The sequence below is a fragment of the Prionailurus bengalensis genome, chromosome F2 (genome assembly GCF_016509475.1).
Source record: "Prionailurus bengalensis isolate Pbe53 chromosome F2, Fcat_Pben_1.1_paternal_pri, whole genome shotgun sequence".
Classification (NCBI taxonomy): domain Eukaryota; kingdom Metazoa; phylum Chordata; class Mammalia; order Carnivora; family Felidae; genus Prionailurus; species Prionailurus bengalensis.
In genome coordinates this window covers 17,040,581-17,058,631 of record NC_057353.1, presented here as the reverse complement: position 1 = coordinate 17,058,631, position 18,051 = coordinate 17,040,581, and the positions used below count along the sequence as shown (strand labels likewise).

General features: G+C 37.5%; 1 protein-coding gene across 1 annotated transcript in view; it reads left to right on the top strand.

Annotated features, from left to right (window-relative positions):
• Positions 1 to 6,117: 6,117 nt before the first annotated feature.
• Positions 6,118 to 18,051, top strand: part of MYBL1 (MYB proto-oncogene like 1) — a 44,973-nt gene continuing 33,039 nt past the window's right edge. Inside the window, 3 exon segments of the mRNA XM_043602211.1 lie at positions 6,118 to 6,588; positions 16,759 to 16,864; positions 17,201 to 17,272. Coding sequence (XP_043458146.1) covers positions 6,569 to 6,588; positions 16,759 to 16,864; positions 17,201 to 17,272 — 198 coding nt within the window. The 5' untranslated portion in view covers positions 6,118 to 6,568.

Sequence of the window (18,051 nt, the reverse complement as noted above, 5' to 3'; positions counted from 1 at the left end):
AAATTCCCTCCAAATCTTCCAAATTCATTGTTCCATTTGGGAGTTCCTGGATGTCCTAAGCCAGGAGAGTAGGGGAAGCTGAAAACAAAAACAAAAACAAAAACAAAAGAAAAAACAGGATATTGTCCCTGATAAAGTGGAAGTTAATAAAATTAAAAAGGTAGAAAGCTTAGAATTAAAGAGGAGAAGCACATAACCTTCGTATCTTGGCACATGTCATGTTTCCTATAGATAAGCAATAGTCCTGCTTTAAGGATTTTGGGGTATCTGGTAAATTATTTCTCTTGTTTAATGCTCTGAGTACTCTTAATTTGGAGTTCCTATTCTTCATTTTGAACCCTCAGTTATTAGGCTCACTTGTTGTAAATAAGTGCTAAAATTTGAATGCCATGAAAGATTACCTTTTGAAAAGAAAGCACTACTTTGATTACCACAGGCTAAAAATGTTGAAAATTTCAGAGGTGTAGTTTCCTATTGTTGCTATAACTAATTACCACAAACTCAGTGGCTTAAAACAGTAAAAACTTAATATCCTAAAATTCTGGAAGTCAGAAGTTCCACAAGAATCTGCCTGGGCTAAAATCAAGGTGTCAGCATGGTTGTGTTCCTTTCTGGAGGCTCTAGAGGAGAATCCATTTCCTTGATTTATTTAATAGCTCCTACAGGCTGCTTACATTCCTTGGTTCATGACCCTGTTCTCCATTTTCAAAGCTAACACATAACATCTCCAAATCTCTCTCTTTCTCCTGCTTCTTTCTTCCTTTTTTTTTTTTTAACGTTTATTTTTGAGAGAGAGCAAGCAGGGGAGGGGCAGAGAGAGAGGGAGACAAAGAATCTGAAGCAGGCTCCATGCTGTCAGCACAAAGCTGGATATGGCACTGGGCCACGAATTGTGAAGTCATCACCTGAGCTGAAGTCAGATGCTCAACTGACTGAGCCACCCAGGTGTCCCTCCTTCTTCTACTCTTAAGGACCCTTGTGATTACACTGGATCCACCTGGATAATCCAAACTGAATTCCCCAGGTCAAGACTCTTATTTTAATCACACCTGCAAAGTCCCTTTTGCCATGAAGGTATTATATTCACAGGTTCTGGGAATTAGGACACGGATATCTTTGGGTGGCCATTTACCACAAAACAGTAGAGCAAAGGATATTGGTTTGAAATAGGGACACTTATTTTTTTTTTAATTTTTGTTTAAATTCCAGTTAGTTAACATAGAGTGTAATATTAGTTTCAGGTATACAATATGGTGATTCAACACTTCATACAACACCCGGTGCTCATCACAAATGCACTCCTTAATCTCCATCACCTATTTAATCCATCCCCCCTACCCATCTCCTGAAATAAGGACACTTTAAAACATTTTTTCTCTTAATTTTTTTTTTCTTGCAGATCAACGACTTTTTTTTTTTACCTTTAAAAGCCAAACTAAGAATTCCATAGCTGCTTATAACAGTATGATTTCTACTTATAATTTCCATCAAACTTGAAATAGCATCCTTAATGTAAAGTACAGATTACCAAAATATATTGGTGGTGGGGAGAGAGAGGTTGGAGCAGACAATTATATATTCAAGATGTAGGGTTTTTTTGTTTTGTTTTTTAGAGAGAGAGCATGTGAACAGGAGAGAGGGGCAAAGGGAGAGAGAGAGAATCTCAAGCAGGCTCCATGTTCAGTGCACAGCCCAATGCAAGGCTCAATCCCACAACCCTGGGATCATGACCTGAGCAGAAATCAAGAGTCCAACACTTAACTGACTGAATCACCCAGGTGTCCCTACAAGATATCTGAATCTGAGTTTTGTTTTCAGATGGAGCACATAATATTTTGTTTCATCATTTCTGCCAAAGCATACTTACTTAGCATTATCAATGTTGTTTTATATACCATAGTTACACTATTTCCTTCTATTGGCAGCTCATTTTTTAAAATTAAAAAATAAACAAGAGTTTATGCTTTAAAAAGTCAGATAATATAAAAGTACATTCACTTTACATATAAAATGAAAAAGTTAAAGCCCATCCTGCTCCCATCTCATCCTTTTCTCTAAAGTGATACACTGTTAAACAGTTTGTGGTGTGTAGTCCATAGACCATTTTCTATAATGTTAGACACATACCCACATACACACATACCCTGAGTTCTTATGTATACGAATAACATATTAATCATACAGTTCTGCTACTAGCTCTTTGCTCTACATTATACTATGTCTATAGTATATACTATACTGATAGTTGGAATGCTCATGGATAGTAGGGTAGTAGAGTGACTGGAAGCTTGGTTTCTAATTCCAATCTTGGTTCTGCCATTATATGCCCTTGGACAAGTTAATCTTTTGGTGCACTATTTTTCCCATTTATAAAGTGGATGAAAATAATAGTACCTACCTCAAAGGATTGTTACAATTATACAAGTTGTGAATATTGCCTAAGATGAATGTATGCTCAACACCTAGAAGGGCCCAGTAATGTAATAGTCATTTAATTGCATTGCCTTAATATTATACTATTTCTACTAGCTGTATAATTGTTCTTCTCTGATGATGAACCATTCAAACTAGTCTTAAAATCTGGGGCACTTGGGTGGCTCAGTCAGCTAAGTGTCTGACTTCAGCTCAGGTCATGATCTCACAGTTTGCAGGTTCAAGCCCCGTGTAGGGCTCTGTGCTGACAGCTCAGAGCCTGGAGCAAGCTTTGGATTCTGTGTCTCCCTCTCTCTTTACCCCTCCCTTGCTCATGCTCTGTCTGTCTCTCTCAAAAATAAATAAACATTAGACAAATTTTTAAAAATTGGTCTCAAATGTGAAAACTTCCAAAGTGGGGTTTTAATGTAATATAATACTATAAGCACTAAATGACAACTTTTTTGCTTACATTGAATTACAGTATATTAAGATAAAATGTCTGTCATAGGCTATGCACATCTTTATGGCTTTTGCTCAGTATTGCTTTCCAAAAGGATTATACCAGCTTCAGTACTAATATCAAGGAATTACTCAAATTTAGTTGGCAGGATTTAGAAATATTTTGCAACCTTAGCACTCATGAAATGGTATTTCAAACTTAATTTGTACTTTTTATATTTATCCATGTGCTTATTATTTGCCTTTGTTTTGTTCATTGTATAGTGATTGTATTTGAGCATATTAACATATTACTATTCTAGGGACTGGGACTCTAGCAATAAATAAAACAGACAAAACTCTATGAGAATCACAGATACAACTCTATTAAAAGTATAGCCTCTCAGTATATTAAGCTAGCAAAAACTTTTCAAACTAACATAAGCAAAGCTTGGGAGTATTTGGCCTTTGTGGGAGGATAAGAAGTTGGTATAACCATGGGAAGGATGAGTATGGTGCATAATACTGCTGATTTAATATTAATGAAGCAATTTAGCAATGTATTTAAAGACTTGGAGTAAGAAAGTAAATTAGTACATGCTTGAAAAATCATTTTTATAATTGAAAACAGGAATATATTTGTCATGGAGTAGAAAGAAAACTTCATGTGAGGTTTTGTTTTTTTTTTGTTTTTTTTTTGTTTTTTTTTTTTTTGAGAGAAAGAGGGAGGCAGAGGGAGAGGGAGAATCTTAAGCAGGCTCCAGGCCCAGCATGGAGCAGATGTGGGGCTCAATCTCATCACCATGAGATCATGACCTGAGGGGAAATCAAGAGTTGGACGCTTAACCGACTGAGCCACCCAGGCACCCCTATATGAGTTTTAAAAGATAAAATAGTTTTCAAAGAAATTTCCAACACTTGTTCCCAATCTATCTTCCCTTGGTATACAATTCCCTATATCTTAGTGGAACAACTTGAGAAGCTTTAACAGACTATTCAAAACCAACTCTTGGTATTGAGAAGTGTGACAATGAGAAGATCCCTTTGAGTGTTTGCAGTTTTTGGTGATTACAGATAAAGCCACTGTAAACATTTGTTTTCCAAAGTGGCTTTTCCATTTGCATTTCTACCAGCAATGCATGAAAGCTGTATTTTCAGCATCTTCACCTTCACCAACACTTGCACAGTCCTTTCCCTCCCTCATTCTAGCTACGTGGTAGTATCTCACTGAGGTTTTAATTTGCATTTCTCTAATGATTAATGATGTGAAGCATCTTTTCAAGTGGTGTATTTCCCTTTCGTATATCTTTTTTGGTGAAGGGTCTGTTCTAATATTTTGCCCATTTTTCATTGCTTTTTCCCCCTCCTAATTGTTTTGAAAACTCCTTATATACTCTGAAGAAGAACACTTTTTTTTTTTAAAGGTTTTTTTTCAACGTTTATTTATTTTTGGGACAGAGAGAGACAGAGCATGAATGGGGAAGGGGCAGCGAGAGAGGGAGACACAGAATCAGAAGCAGGCTCCAGGCTCCGAGCCATCAGCCCAGAGCCCGACGCGGGGCTCGAACTCACGGACCGCGAGATCGTGAACTGGCTGAAGTCGGACGCCTAACCGACTGCGCCACCCAGGCGCCCCTGAAGAAGAACACTTTTAAAATGTTTCGCTAAAAAAAAAAAAAACAAACCAATTCTCAATTACATTTGAGTATATGTATTCAAATGACTGTGAACCACTTTAACTGTACACTTTGTCCTTCTCTAAGTGATTTAAATGAATTTGCAATCTGATCTTTCTGAGGAATTACCTTTTTCTCTGTCTCTAAAATGATGGGTATTTAGTTTATTGTCAAAATCTAAAATACCTGCCATCAAACTCTAAAAATGTATTCTGTATAAAAAACCTAAAATATAACAGAAATTCTGCTTCCTGTTAGAATATAAATAAACCGAGTAATGTATGACTCAGGAGTAAATCAGAGAACACTGTTTTCAAATGACATTACTTTCTAAATTAAGTTTTTAAAAAAGTGAAAGAACAACACAATAAGGAATGATTTAAAAGGTGTTTTACCTTCCCCAAATCCGTACCTTGAGAAAAAGGAGCTAATACATAAAAAGGCGTTTTAAGTTTTGAAAGTAGTGCATGCACGCTCTTCAATTCACATTTGCACCTGCATCTCTGATTTGCAAAAATTGATGCGTAAAATTTCAAAATAGCAAAATGTAAGTTTGTTATAATATTAACATGTGGTTTAGTGCTCTATGCAGTAGAGCATGGTACCTTGCAAATCTGGATCTTTTACCATTTGTAGTGGTTACTGTAATCTACTTTAATGCTATTTGAACTATTTGAACCGAGCAGCTCCTAGTTTTCATACTTGAATCCTTTAGAATAGTTACAACTGCTGAAGCTCCTTCGGTGCAGTTCTACCCTCTTCCGTCTCTCCTGGAAAGACCGTCACTTTCCACAGTTGACTACCATACTCATTTATCCGGGCAAAACTCCCAGTCCGCTCCTGTCTTCCTGCATTATTCTCCTGGATCAGGGCTTCTTCATCGCGCATCAATTACTTCCCGGAGAGCGAGCTAAGGGCAGGCACTGCCAAGACCAGACGCAGACCTGGATTATTTCCTTTTTCCGTGCCAAGCATCTTTCCAGCTAAAACCTTTTTCACCTGTCACTCCTGCTTATTCTTGATATTCAGTTTTCTGCCACAGCCTTCGCTACTCTAGTAGCTATGATGTCTGGACAAAAATAGCTCACATTTTTGCTTAAGCAATAACGGCCGCGCAAATTTTATGGTTAGATTTGTCTCAAGTCCGAAGACCGCGCCTCCAAACTAATGAGGCGGGATACACCCGGAGGAGTTCGGAGTGGAGGAACTGTGGCTGAGAGAAGGCTGTGGGGACTTGCCTAGGCGGGGCCACCCAACCCCCAGAGACCCTGACAGCACACTCCGGGAAGTTTGGACTCTTACCGCAGCTTCCGGACCCGCCCCTCTGAGAGCACCGGAACTCGCTTTCCCAGAAGGCCCCGCGCGGTGCGGCGCTGGGCGCGCTCCGGGTTCTGTCAAAGCAGGACCGGCGAGCCCGGTCTGCGGCCCCACCCCCTGACTCCCAGCTCCTTCCCCGACTCCCGCGAGTTCCAGTCCCGACTTCCAGCTCCCCAGCCCCGCCCTCAGCCGCGCGCGCTCTCCCCACCACGCCCTCGTCCCCCCGCGTGCGGCCGCTACAGCCAATGAGGTTCGGGGCCGCGTGCGCAGATTCAAACGGCGGCTCTTGAGGGAGGCTGGGCGCGAGATTCGGCGGTGCGGACAAAACCCTGCAGGAGGCTGCGAGCCCTGCAGAGCTGCTCGCTGCGGGGTGAGGGTGGGGGTCGGCGCCAGCCGCGGAGCTGAGCTCGGACCGCAGCTAGGAGGCTGAGAGGCGGCGGGAGGGGTCGAGGGAGGGCGAGAGCGCGCCTGCTGACATGTTGGGGGCATCCCTGACCGGGCCGGGCCGGGGCTAGGAGTGGCGCTGCGGGCCGGGGGCGGGTCGCGGTCCGCCCCTCCGTCCCTCCGTCCTGCCCTGCCGGGGGCGTGCGTTCCACTCTCGGTCGCCTCGGAGAGGGAGCGAGGGAAGCGGCTGGAGGGTCGGAGACAAGGAACATTCGCTTGAGGCTGGAGGAGGCTGAACTGCGTCCCCGCCCAGCCCGCGCCTATGCGGTACTTGAAGGATGGCGAAGAGGTCGCGCAGGTGGGTGACATCCCTTTTACGCAGGCCTGTTGGCACAGTCTCGGCTCAGATTCTCTTCCTTTTCCCAGTGCGTCCCCATCAGGCCCTCCCTAGCTAGGGCAGAGGTTTTGCTTCCCGCTGCTCCGCAGCCGCTTCGGCCCGGCTGGCTGGATCCCAGCCGTGACTTGTGGAGAGTTGGGGACCACTATGTTTAAGGCGCAGAAAGTGAGTAACAAATGGTCAGGTTGCTCTTTTGAGTTGATTCTCCCCACAGCGCACGTCCAGACTCCAATCTCGCACAGCCGCTTCTTGGTCGGAGTTTCTTGCCAGGTAAGTGTCTGTGCGCTTTTAGGGAGTACCCTGCGCACGTAGAAGTGCTAGTGTACAGCCCGGACTTGAAAATGGTATTCGGAGAGACTTTTTTCTGAACTACTGTACCAATTAAAATAGGAACTATGTGATAAACCTGCGCTGGGACTCCTCTGCCATCTTTGCTGCCTTGACAGGTATGGAAAATCCCCTTAGGAATAGCTGATGAGAGAGGACCGTTTTGACGTGTTCTGTAGTTACCATTACGGTGTCTCAACTTTATGTTTATCTTTTTAATATCTTCTGTTGGGAAGATGTCACACTGTTACCACCAGTAGCTTCATCTTAAAACAATGTTTGATTCACTGAATATTTTTAGTGCCCGTGTTTGGCTCTGACTGTAACTAAGTGTTGCCCAGAGGTAGGGCATATTTTTTTGTTGGAAACTTGCTAGGAGGAGTTTACTCATCTAATTTTTATTTATATGTTGCTATAGTAGCTACACCTAAACTGTGTGTAGTAACCACTTAGATGGCACAAAACTAGGGTGTCTTTTGTCACTATTATTAAATAAACCTTAAAAGATGTTTGGTAGGGTTTACAAATGGCTTTCTTTATCTAGGTCCACAACCTTAAGGTCTTAACGAGAGATGTATTTCCAAACTTGGAATTTAGTACTAGGATTCACTCATTGCAGATTTCTGTTAAAAACTGGCAATAGCGACACATAATATTTGCTGCCTTGTTCATTTATTAAGTATCTGCTGTATGTACGGTATTTTCGCAGAAATCAACATGAAATATATGATTAAGTCCTTGTTAGACTGTTATTTTGTGGCAAGTACATTATAGGTCAAACTCTTGAGGTGGAACAAATATACACATACACATGCATAAACCCACCTCTAGAATAGGATTTTCAGCCTTGTCACTATTGATATATTGGATTAGATGATTCTTTGGGGGTGGGGGGGCTGTCCTGTGCTTTGTAGTATGTTTAACAGCATCCCTGGCCTCTACCCAGTAGATGCCAATAACACCCTGTTTCCCCAGTTGTGACAATCATATGTCTCCAGAGATTATCAAATACGTTTTGAAGGCTGGGGGGCGAAATCACCCAGGTGAGAATTGCTGCTCTAATTAACTTCCTAATCTTCAAAAACAATATTAAAAGCTCCTATAATTATAATTACTGAGGAACTCGTTTAGGCCTTTTCTTTTGGATTTTTAAATATACAGAATTTTAAAAATAAAGTAACTTCATTAAGCAAGGTGACACTTGACTATGTCAACTCAGTAATGGAAGTTTGTTTATATTTATTGTGTGGCATTATCTACCTATCACTATTGATGTTAATCTTATTTGAAAGAATGTCTTAGCTAATGCTATCATCAGCATTTAGTTATGGTTAGACAGGGATGCTTGAATGTCAGAACCCTGCCCTCTCTGGTTGATTTTGTCTGTTCTTTTCATAGTTTTTGTATGCTTAATAATAATAGACTAAGAAAGGAGAAGTGATTTAATGACTAATTTGCCTGTGTAGGTTATTTTCTTTTATTGGCGGTACTGTGAGCCCTGAAATCTAAACATTAATTGTACTGTTGACTTTTGTTCCTTGTCAGCTGTATGAATTGAAATGTATTGTAGAATGAGTTAAAAAAGTCATAAGGCTGGAGTCACTAAATGTGGTGGGGTGAAGCTGTGTTCCCTATGGGAGTGTAGAGGTAGAGGATGTAGTGAGAAATTATCATCTCTGTGTGGTGTATTTCTTAGGGTCTTCATACTTGAATGTTTCTTGCTCTAAATTATATTGCTTATTTATGAAAATATGTCTTTTTTATCTTAGAAGAGAATAGAATGTGAAATGTTTTGAAGGAGAAATTATTTGTTGAGCAAAGTGTAGTCTCATGTCTCTTGGCTAAATATCTCAATAATAAATATGAACTTAATTTATAGTTGAATGAGAAAGGAAATAATTTAGTCAATTTAAGATCTCCCCTATACAACTATTTAAGTATTTGAGCAAAAACTGTAATTTGCTGTATAAATGATTTACATAAGACTATGGGCATAAATTCTGTAGTATACTTTTTCTGTATGATATGGGGAAAAAAAGAGTAAAAAAACTGATACCTCAGGTTGAAACAACTGAAGGATGTTGGCTCTTTTGCTTTTTGTTTAAGATTGCTGTAGTGTCTCTGAACTAGATTTACATAAAGGAAAAGGCTCATTTAATGTGACTTTAAATAGTTTTAGATCCCACTGGGGGGTTTAATGATATATTTTACAGGCAATACCAATTGGCATATCTGTTACTAACATGTATTTGATTAAAAAAATTGTTTTTAATGTTTATTTATTTTTGAGAGACAGAGACAGAGACAGAGTGTGAATGGGGTAGGGGAGAGAAAGAGGGAGACACAGAATCCGAAGCAGGCTCCAGGATCTGAGCTGTCCGCACAGAGCCCTACGGGGGCTCAAACCCACTAACTGTGAGATCATGACCCGAACCGAAGTCGGAAGCTCAACAAACTGAGCCCCCACATGCCTCAACACGTGTTTGATTTTTAAGCATCATTATGTATTAAGTAATTAATTTTAGTTTTTAAAAGCCAGAGCTACCCTTAAATAAACTTTAAAAAATGTCATTTAGAACCTAGAAGACCTATTTAAGTAGTAACAGATTCAGATATATATACTTGATAAAGGTAAAAGCCAGATTTTGCATTGGAAAATGTTTTTCAGTGGTTATGTATGTGTGTGAGGGGAAGCAATTTTACTATGTTGTTTCCAGCAAAATGAGTATTATGGGTGAAAAGAATACTGAAGTATGAGAACTGATTTTTTAATCAGCTTTGTCATTAACTAGCAATATTGTTTTAGGAAAGCAAGTAAACTCTATATCCAAGTTTTTAAATCCGTTTTATAGGGGGTTGGATTTTATGGTCTGTATGGTAATTTCTAGATTTAATATATATCCTGTTTTGAACCCTTTTGTAATCATCCTTGCTCATTTAAAAATATATACACTAATGGAATAAAATAGAAAAATTCTCTCATTATTTTCATTTATGAATAGCTAGGTAAAATTCCCTTCAGTATTTATTTCAGTATTGCTATTAGTAATGGTCAAATGAAGTCAATTTTGTCTTACTATAATGATGCTAGCTTGCAGCCTATGTTTGGAAATAAAATATGCATGTATGCAGTACATAATATTAACCACTGGGTGGCCTGATTTCACTTTATTAAATCAACCTGGTAAATTTTCATACCTTGAATTCAATTGGACTTTAAAAAATACAGAATTACCCTGTTAAGACAGTATAATAAAGATATAATTTTGGATTTTGATAAAAATTTCAGATTTGATGCAGTTCATGACTTAAAATATGATCAAGTTGAAGTGATTTTATTAGAGCCAATTTTAAAGAACTTGATATATCTCTAATTTCAAACCAATAGTTTCTTTTCATATAAAAGTAAATTTTAAAAAATTCTCAAGTTCTTCCTTTCAATACCTTTTATTACTCTTTTTAGGTGAGATAATTAATGTCCTTTAAAATTGAACTTCTCCCTAATGTTTTATCTTAATATTGTCAAGTATTTTGTGTTAATATTGTCAAGAATAGTTTGTGTATTATTTCACAGGGTAAGTTATGACTGTAATATCCTATTAGCTCATGCCTAGTGTAGAGTTATTCTTAGCCATTTTCCTGGCCTAATGAGTCATAGTATTTATGTGTGTATGTGTGCATGCATTTCACTTTGCTGTTTAATACTCATCCTAATCACTGCTCATTCATAATTAAAAAAAAAAAAAAACCTTTTCATTTTAATGTAGTGCTTAGCTTATGTATTAGACAGTTATAGAATAAATATTTTCTTTGACTTAAAAAATAGAACTGGAAGAGTAATTTTGGAAACCAAGTCCTGGATGAAGATTCAGAAACCAAATTCCTCTTCTATTTTTGCTTTGTGACAGGACCAATAATTTCACCCATTTTGCTGTCTTCTAGATCAGTCACTCTAGGTTAAAAGTGGCTTATTTGTTTATAAGGTAGGGAGTTGATTTTATTCAGTTATTATCATTATTGATTGCTATAATATAGAAATGCTAAAGGAAGACATTGAAAAGCAGAAAATAGAACGGATTTGTTTTGATGGTATCTAACCATTATTAAGCAATGGAACTTTTTTACTGTTAAATGGTGAAAGTGGGATGTTGGTGAGATTATTTGTGGAGTTTTATCCCTTCTCTTTTTTCTTGGCAAATTGTAGGCATTCTCAGGCATCATTCTGTTGTAGCTAGTGATATTGATAATTTTCTAGGATCTTATTCTGTCACACTTATTTAAAAGTTACATCATCCTTTAACAATTACTTAACTAATATAGAAATAACTTTATGCTAAAACTAAGAAGTAGCTGGGTGGATAGACTCTAGGAAAGTCCCAGTGGTAGAGAGATGATTCTAAGAATTCTACTTTAATCCTCCCTCACACTAACCCACTCAAAAAACCCAGCTTCCTGAACATTGGGCTGTATAACTCTGTCTGAAACTGATGACCATGCTGATGCAAAACAGAGAATGAAACCGCATGTAGAAATAGAAATTTCTCACAAATCAAGTATATGGTTAAAAAATGAGGCAGAATCTTAAAGTTGAACAAGTTTTGAGGAAAACTGCTGCTTGCACACTAGTCTTTTGACCCAAGTAACATCTTTAGACTCTTATCCTTAACTTAAAATATTTTGATAAGAACCCATGGTGAATTTTGTACAGATGTAGATATTTTTTTGAATACTCAAGATTTATATAGGCAGGTCCCCAAATTAAATATTGTTTTGATCCAGAAATAACCCAATTTTAAAAAGCAGTCTCAAATATGCTATTGTGGAAGCTGTTGGGATCTGAGGGGAGGGAAGAAAGAGGGGAAGCTATGAAAAGCATGACTGAGGGCTCTTTGGGATGGCAGGAAGTGTCAGTGTTGGTAGGGACAGTTTTAGGAAAGGTTAGGCAATATTAGTAGATACCCTAAAGAACCCATTCTGTACTGAATATTTTGTTTCAGCAAATAAACAATTAAAATTCTACCACTTGGAAGTGCATTTGGATTTTGAAAGTCCTTTTTAATAAATGGGAATGCCTTTCACCTTCTCCTAAGGATATTTTCATTTGTTAAAAAAAGAAAAAAGTGTTCTTTCTCATATCCACTTGAGGTCAGTTGTACTGAGAGAGGTGGAAATTTTGATTGGATTGGAAGGGAGTGAGGTAATTTTGGGATACAGAGTACTTGGAGGAGGTAAAAGTAAGGAAGATCATTCAATAATCATTAATTTTACAAATATTATAGGTACTGTGTTTGTGCAGAGAGGTCAATGTATCAGATATGGTCTTTGCACTCCTGAACTTATTATTTGGTTGGGAAGGTTGTCATATGTGATGAGCATTAAAAAGGAAGGGTAGGGGCGCCTGGGTGGCGCAGTCGGTTAAGCCTCCGACTTCAGCCAGGTCACGATCTCGCGGTCCGTGAGTTCGAGCCCCGCGTCAGGCTCTGGGCTGATGGCTCGGAGCCTGGAGCCTGTTTCCGATTCTGTGTCTCCCTCTCTCTCTGCCCCTCCCCCGTTCATGCTCTGTCTCTCTCTGTCCCAAAAATAAATAAACGTTGGAAAAAAAAAATTAAAAAAAAAAAAAAGGAAGGGTAGATGCCATGAATATATACAAATGGGGCAGAAAGCCTCAATATGGTGTTTATCTGATTTGGTAGCCTTAGAAATTTATGAAGTCGTTGGATCCTGAACCATCTCCATTGTAACAGTTTCATCTTGGCTAATCAGGTGATATTTCTGATAGCTGAAGATGGCAGCAAATAACAGGTATTTATTTTTTTAAACTTTTATTTTCAGATTAGTTCAACAAAACAAGCATATATGAAAGTGGGACTGGCAGATTAATGTTACAAATAGACACTGGCCTTAGTGAGAGAGCATTGGAATGTTGAAATGTATTGAACTGAAGCAGAGATAGATAGCTATATAGGTAGGGGACTTGGGGTTCTTGGAGTCTTGCTTGGTCAGATATGAAGAATTTTGGTCCTATAGAAGTGACAAATCAAGGGAAATCAAGTTCCTGCAAAGCATCTGTAGACAGTATATGTTAAATCTAGGCCTCCATTTTTCAGTTTTGTAAGAACTAAACTATGTGTAGATATTAGGAACTGCCCACATGTTCTTAAATATATTACATTGAGATTAAACAAATCATCAAACGTTAACTGTTTGAAATCTGAGTGAATTTTTGGAAAAGAGTTGAAATAGAAATAATCATGGATATTGCTGGTCATTCAGCCTATGCACATAATACTAATGTTGAACTACCTCTCTGTGCCACAATCCTATATGAGGTATTTTATGTGTTTTTTCATTTAATTTTATCCTTAATGAAGCACTATCAGGTAGGTGCTCATTTCACAAACAGGTAAACTAAAGCCCTAAGAGGTTAATATGTCCAAAGATGCAAAATAAGTAAAGTTGTAACTAGAACCTGGTTCTTCTGGTGTCTTTGGTGTCTTCCAGGTTCTTCCCTGTTTTTCTATTATGTGGTAGTATAGTGGTTAAGTAGTGGATTTTGGAGTTCAGTCATGCTGTGTTTGGCATAACTATGGGCAAGAAGTTAATTTTCTAAGTCAAGGCTCCCTATTATGTAAAATGGGAATAATAATAATATTTTCTTCTTGGGGTTGTTGTGGGGTTTTAAGAGAGAAATTTCATAGACGACCTAATGTCTGGTACTTAGAAAGTTTAAATAAATATTAGCTCTTGTTATTATCAGATGCTCATGACTGTGTTCAGTCCTCTAGCTACTCAAAGTCTTCTGATTCAGTTTATCATAAAGACCTGCCGTCTCTTCTGGGGATTTGTGCTCTCATGGCTTTAATTGTTCTCTGTATGCTGGTGACTGTCAAAACTATGTGTCCACCCTAGGCCTCCTACCTGAGCTGAAGATATTGGGCTTAGTTGCCTTCTAGATTTGCTCTGCCCATAGGATAGCCACTTCCCACATGTGGCTATTGAGCTGTTGACATGTGGTTAGTCTGAATTGCAATGTACTCTAAGTATAAAATACACACTAGATTTTCTTTAGTAAGAAAAAAGGAATGTAAAGTAGCTCATGATTATGTTGATTATGTGATAATTTTTAATGTATTAAATAACATAACATTATTTTGACATGTTTTTATTTTTAAAATGTGGCTACTAGGAAATTACATATATGGCTGCATTATATTTCTATTGGACTGTGCTATTCTAGATATCTCCTCTTATATATTTCTCAAGTGCCTTGAAATTAGCTAGTCCAAAACTGCCTGAGACTCTCCCCATTCTCTTCTCCCTCCCAAAGTTCTGTTTTTTCCTTCTATTCTTTATCTTGGTGGATAGCTCTGTTTATGCTCCCAAAGCCAGAAATTTTGGAGTCATTGAGTCCTTGCAAAATCTTTTTCTACTTTTTTCATATTTGTCATTTTCATGCGCTTCTTATTGTTGCCACTATTACTACCTTCGTTGGTTTATTCTTTTATGGTTTCTTGATTTTGTTATATTTAGATCTGTTCTACTCAAGGATATAAAAAGATGGAATTCTATCCTATTTTTTTTTTAAGTTTATTTATTTATTTTGGGAGAGAGAATGTGTGTGTGCATTAGTGTACGTGTTCACACAGGGGAAGGAGAGGGGCAGAAAGCAAGGGAGAAAGAATCCCAAGCAGGCTCTGTGGTGTCAGCACAGAGCCCTGTGTGGAGCTCAATCCCACAAAATGAAATGAGATCATGACCTGAGCTGAAATCGAGTCCAATGCTTAACCAACGGAGTCACCCAGCCTCCCCTACCCTATTTTTTTAAATTTTATTTATTGAAGTAATCTTTACACTCAACATGGGACTAAAACTCACACTCTTCTCTGACTGAGCCAGCCAGGTGCCCAGGCCTACCCTATTTTTTTTTTAAATAGTATTGTTACAGTTTCGTTTTTTTAAAAATATATTTGCTTCATCTAAAGTTTTTTATTTTATTTTATTTTATTTTATTTTATTTTATTATTATTATTATTATTTTTTATTTTTTTTAAATGCTCTTTGACGTTTATTTATTTTTTGGGGGACAGAGAGAGACAGAGCATGAACGGGGGAGGGGCAGAGAGAGAGGGAGACACAGAATCGGAAACAGGCTCCAGGCTCTGAGCCATCAGCCCAGAGCCTGACGCGGGGCTCGAACTCACGGACCGCGAGATCGTGACCTGGCTGAAGTCGGACGCTTAACCGACTGCGCCACCCAGGCGCCCCTAAAGTTTTTTATTTTAAAGTAGGACTCAAAGTTTGTTTTTAAATTTTTTTTTATTTTTAATTTTTAATTTTATTTATTTATTTATTTATTTATTTATTTATTTATTTATTTATTTATTTATTTATTTTTTGAGAGAGAGACAGAGCATGAGCTGGGAAGAGTCAGAGAGAGAGGGAGACACAGAATCCGAAGCAGGCTCCAGGCTCCAAGCTGTCAGCACAGAGCCTGATGCAGGGTTTGAACTCACGAACCATGAGATCATGACCTGAGCCGAAGTCGGATGCTCAACCAACTGAGCCACCCAGGCGCCCCTCAAAGTTTGTTTTTAAAATTTGTTACCCTCTGCCTTACCGTTTATTGAAAAATCCATCTTCACACCACTGATTTGATATGTTACTGTTAAAATTTACCGAATTCCCGTTTGGATTTTGTTTTTTTCTGAATGTTCTAGTCTCTTCCATTGATCTGTGTATCTGTGTGCCGGTAGTATTCTGTTTTATTTATTGTTTCTCTACAGTATGTCTTCACTGGGTAGTGCTATTTGTTTACTTTTCCATATGAACTATAGAATCAGCATGTTTAAATTCCTCTGAAAATATAATGGTATTTTAATTTAATTTAAATTTATGAATTATTTTAGGGAGAATGGACATCTGTAATTCTGTTCCTATCCAGGAATGTGGTCTGAATGTTTTTCCATTTGTTCAGATCTAATGTGTATTACAATAGTGTTTTGTTGTTTACTATATTTTGATCTTGTATATTCATATTATTTCTACATGTTTTAATTTTTTTGTTGTTATTGTAACATTAATGGATCATTTCTTCCATTGTTTCTTTTAACTGGATGTGACTGTGTTTTGTATTTTACCCTTACCAGTGTCAGGCCCTAATGATTTTTTACTTGGATTATTATCAAAAATTACTAATTGGTCTTCCTCCATTTCTCTACATCCTGCCAGTGATTTTTCTGAAACATGAGATATTTGTGTTTTACTCCCTTACTTAAAGTCCTTTGACCCTTTAGGATAAAGGTCAAATAAAGAATGAAAGTCAAACTCCTTAGCATGACATAAACTCTTTCCTTGTCTACAATTGACCCCTGATGGCATATCAACTCCTGGTGTCAGTAAGAACTATAGCTACTCTACATTGTATAACTCTTACTTTGTTATATCTTGAATAATCTGTTGGGACGTATGTTTTTAGTCTGGGTGGCTTCTTCAGTCATACCTGTATACACAGATTCAATGATTGAATTTACAAAGTTGCATAAAATTCTTGATTTCACAATTTTTTTTTTAAGTTTATATATTTATTTAGAGAGAGAGACAGACACACACAGTGGAGAGAGAGGGAGAGAGAGAATCCCAAGCAGGCTCCATGCTGTCAGTGTGGATCCCAACAAGGGGCTTTATTTCATGAACCATGAGATCATGACCTGAGCCGAAATCAAGAGTCAAATGCTCAACCGACTGAGCCACCCAGGCGCCCCAACAATTGTGTTTTTGTTGTTGTTGTTGTTGTTGTTTTTTTAGTGAGGATGAGGATGATGACCTCCAGTATGCTGATCATGATTATGAAGTACCACAACAAAAAGGATTGAAGAAACTCTGGAACAGAGTAAAATGGACAAGAGATGAGGTAATTACATGATAAGGTTTAGTAATTTCATACTTGTACTTATTGGTTAATAATATTTAATAAAGGAATTAAAGATCTTGAAAAGCAAAACATGAGAAAAGCTATTCATCAACTGATATGCACATATTTTTCTTCCACCAGAGGTGTGAATAGTGGTATGATGTTAAGACTGACAGAAACACTGTAGTAAATGGGAGAGCTTGTATTACAGTGGCTTATCCTTCTACTAATGGTAATCAGATATGACATGAAAGAATTAGACAGTTATCTATATTTAGCGATAGAGGAATAGGCAAAGGAAAGAAAGCTTTCTAATTTTCACACCTGTTTTAATAGGATGATAAGTTAAAGAAGTTGGTTGAACAACACGGAACTGATGATTGGACTCTAATTGCTAGTCATCTTCAAGTGAGTGAAATATTTTCTTCTATGTATAACATGGATAACATAAGCTATTGGGTTAAATTTGCTGTTTTTCAAAAATGTGTCTTCATTATTTCAGACTTAGATTTCCTTTCTAAAAACATCTCTGTTTTTCTGATCTTCCTATAGTGGCCAAAGGCTTAAAAAGTCCGATTTTTCTAGTAATTAGTTTATATAGGGGCCTAAAAAGATTACTAATCTAAAATGAAAACACTAGGTTTGGGTGGGGCTTTATAAATATCTGCTGATAAATGTTAAAACATTCTGAGAGAAGTTAAATGTATGGAAATCTTTTGGCACCTAATCAATAAAATCAGAAAAAGCTCTGTTGAAAGTTTGTCAACCTTTATTTGGATTTTAAGGTGTTATTGATCTTTAAAAGAATTCTACTTATTGTTCGTTCATCATACTATTCACATGCTATTCATTAGTATGTATGTATGTAATTTTATATTACATACATACATATGTATATAATTTTATAATTTACATACTATTCACATGCTATTCATTAGTATGTAAGTTTATAATTTACAAAATTTATAAATTTATAATTTACATATATTCCTTTTGTTCCTTACTGCATTAAAGGTAGGGAGGCAAAATAGTCACATTTGAATTTGTTTTGACTACTGTGGATATCAGAAATCAGATTACCTATGTTCTTTCTAAATTGTTATGATGCTTTTCAACATAACCTGAAAATTGAGACCAGATAATGGAAAGTGCGTAAGTTTTGGAGTCAGTCTGATCTATATTCAAGT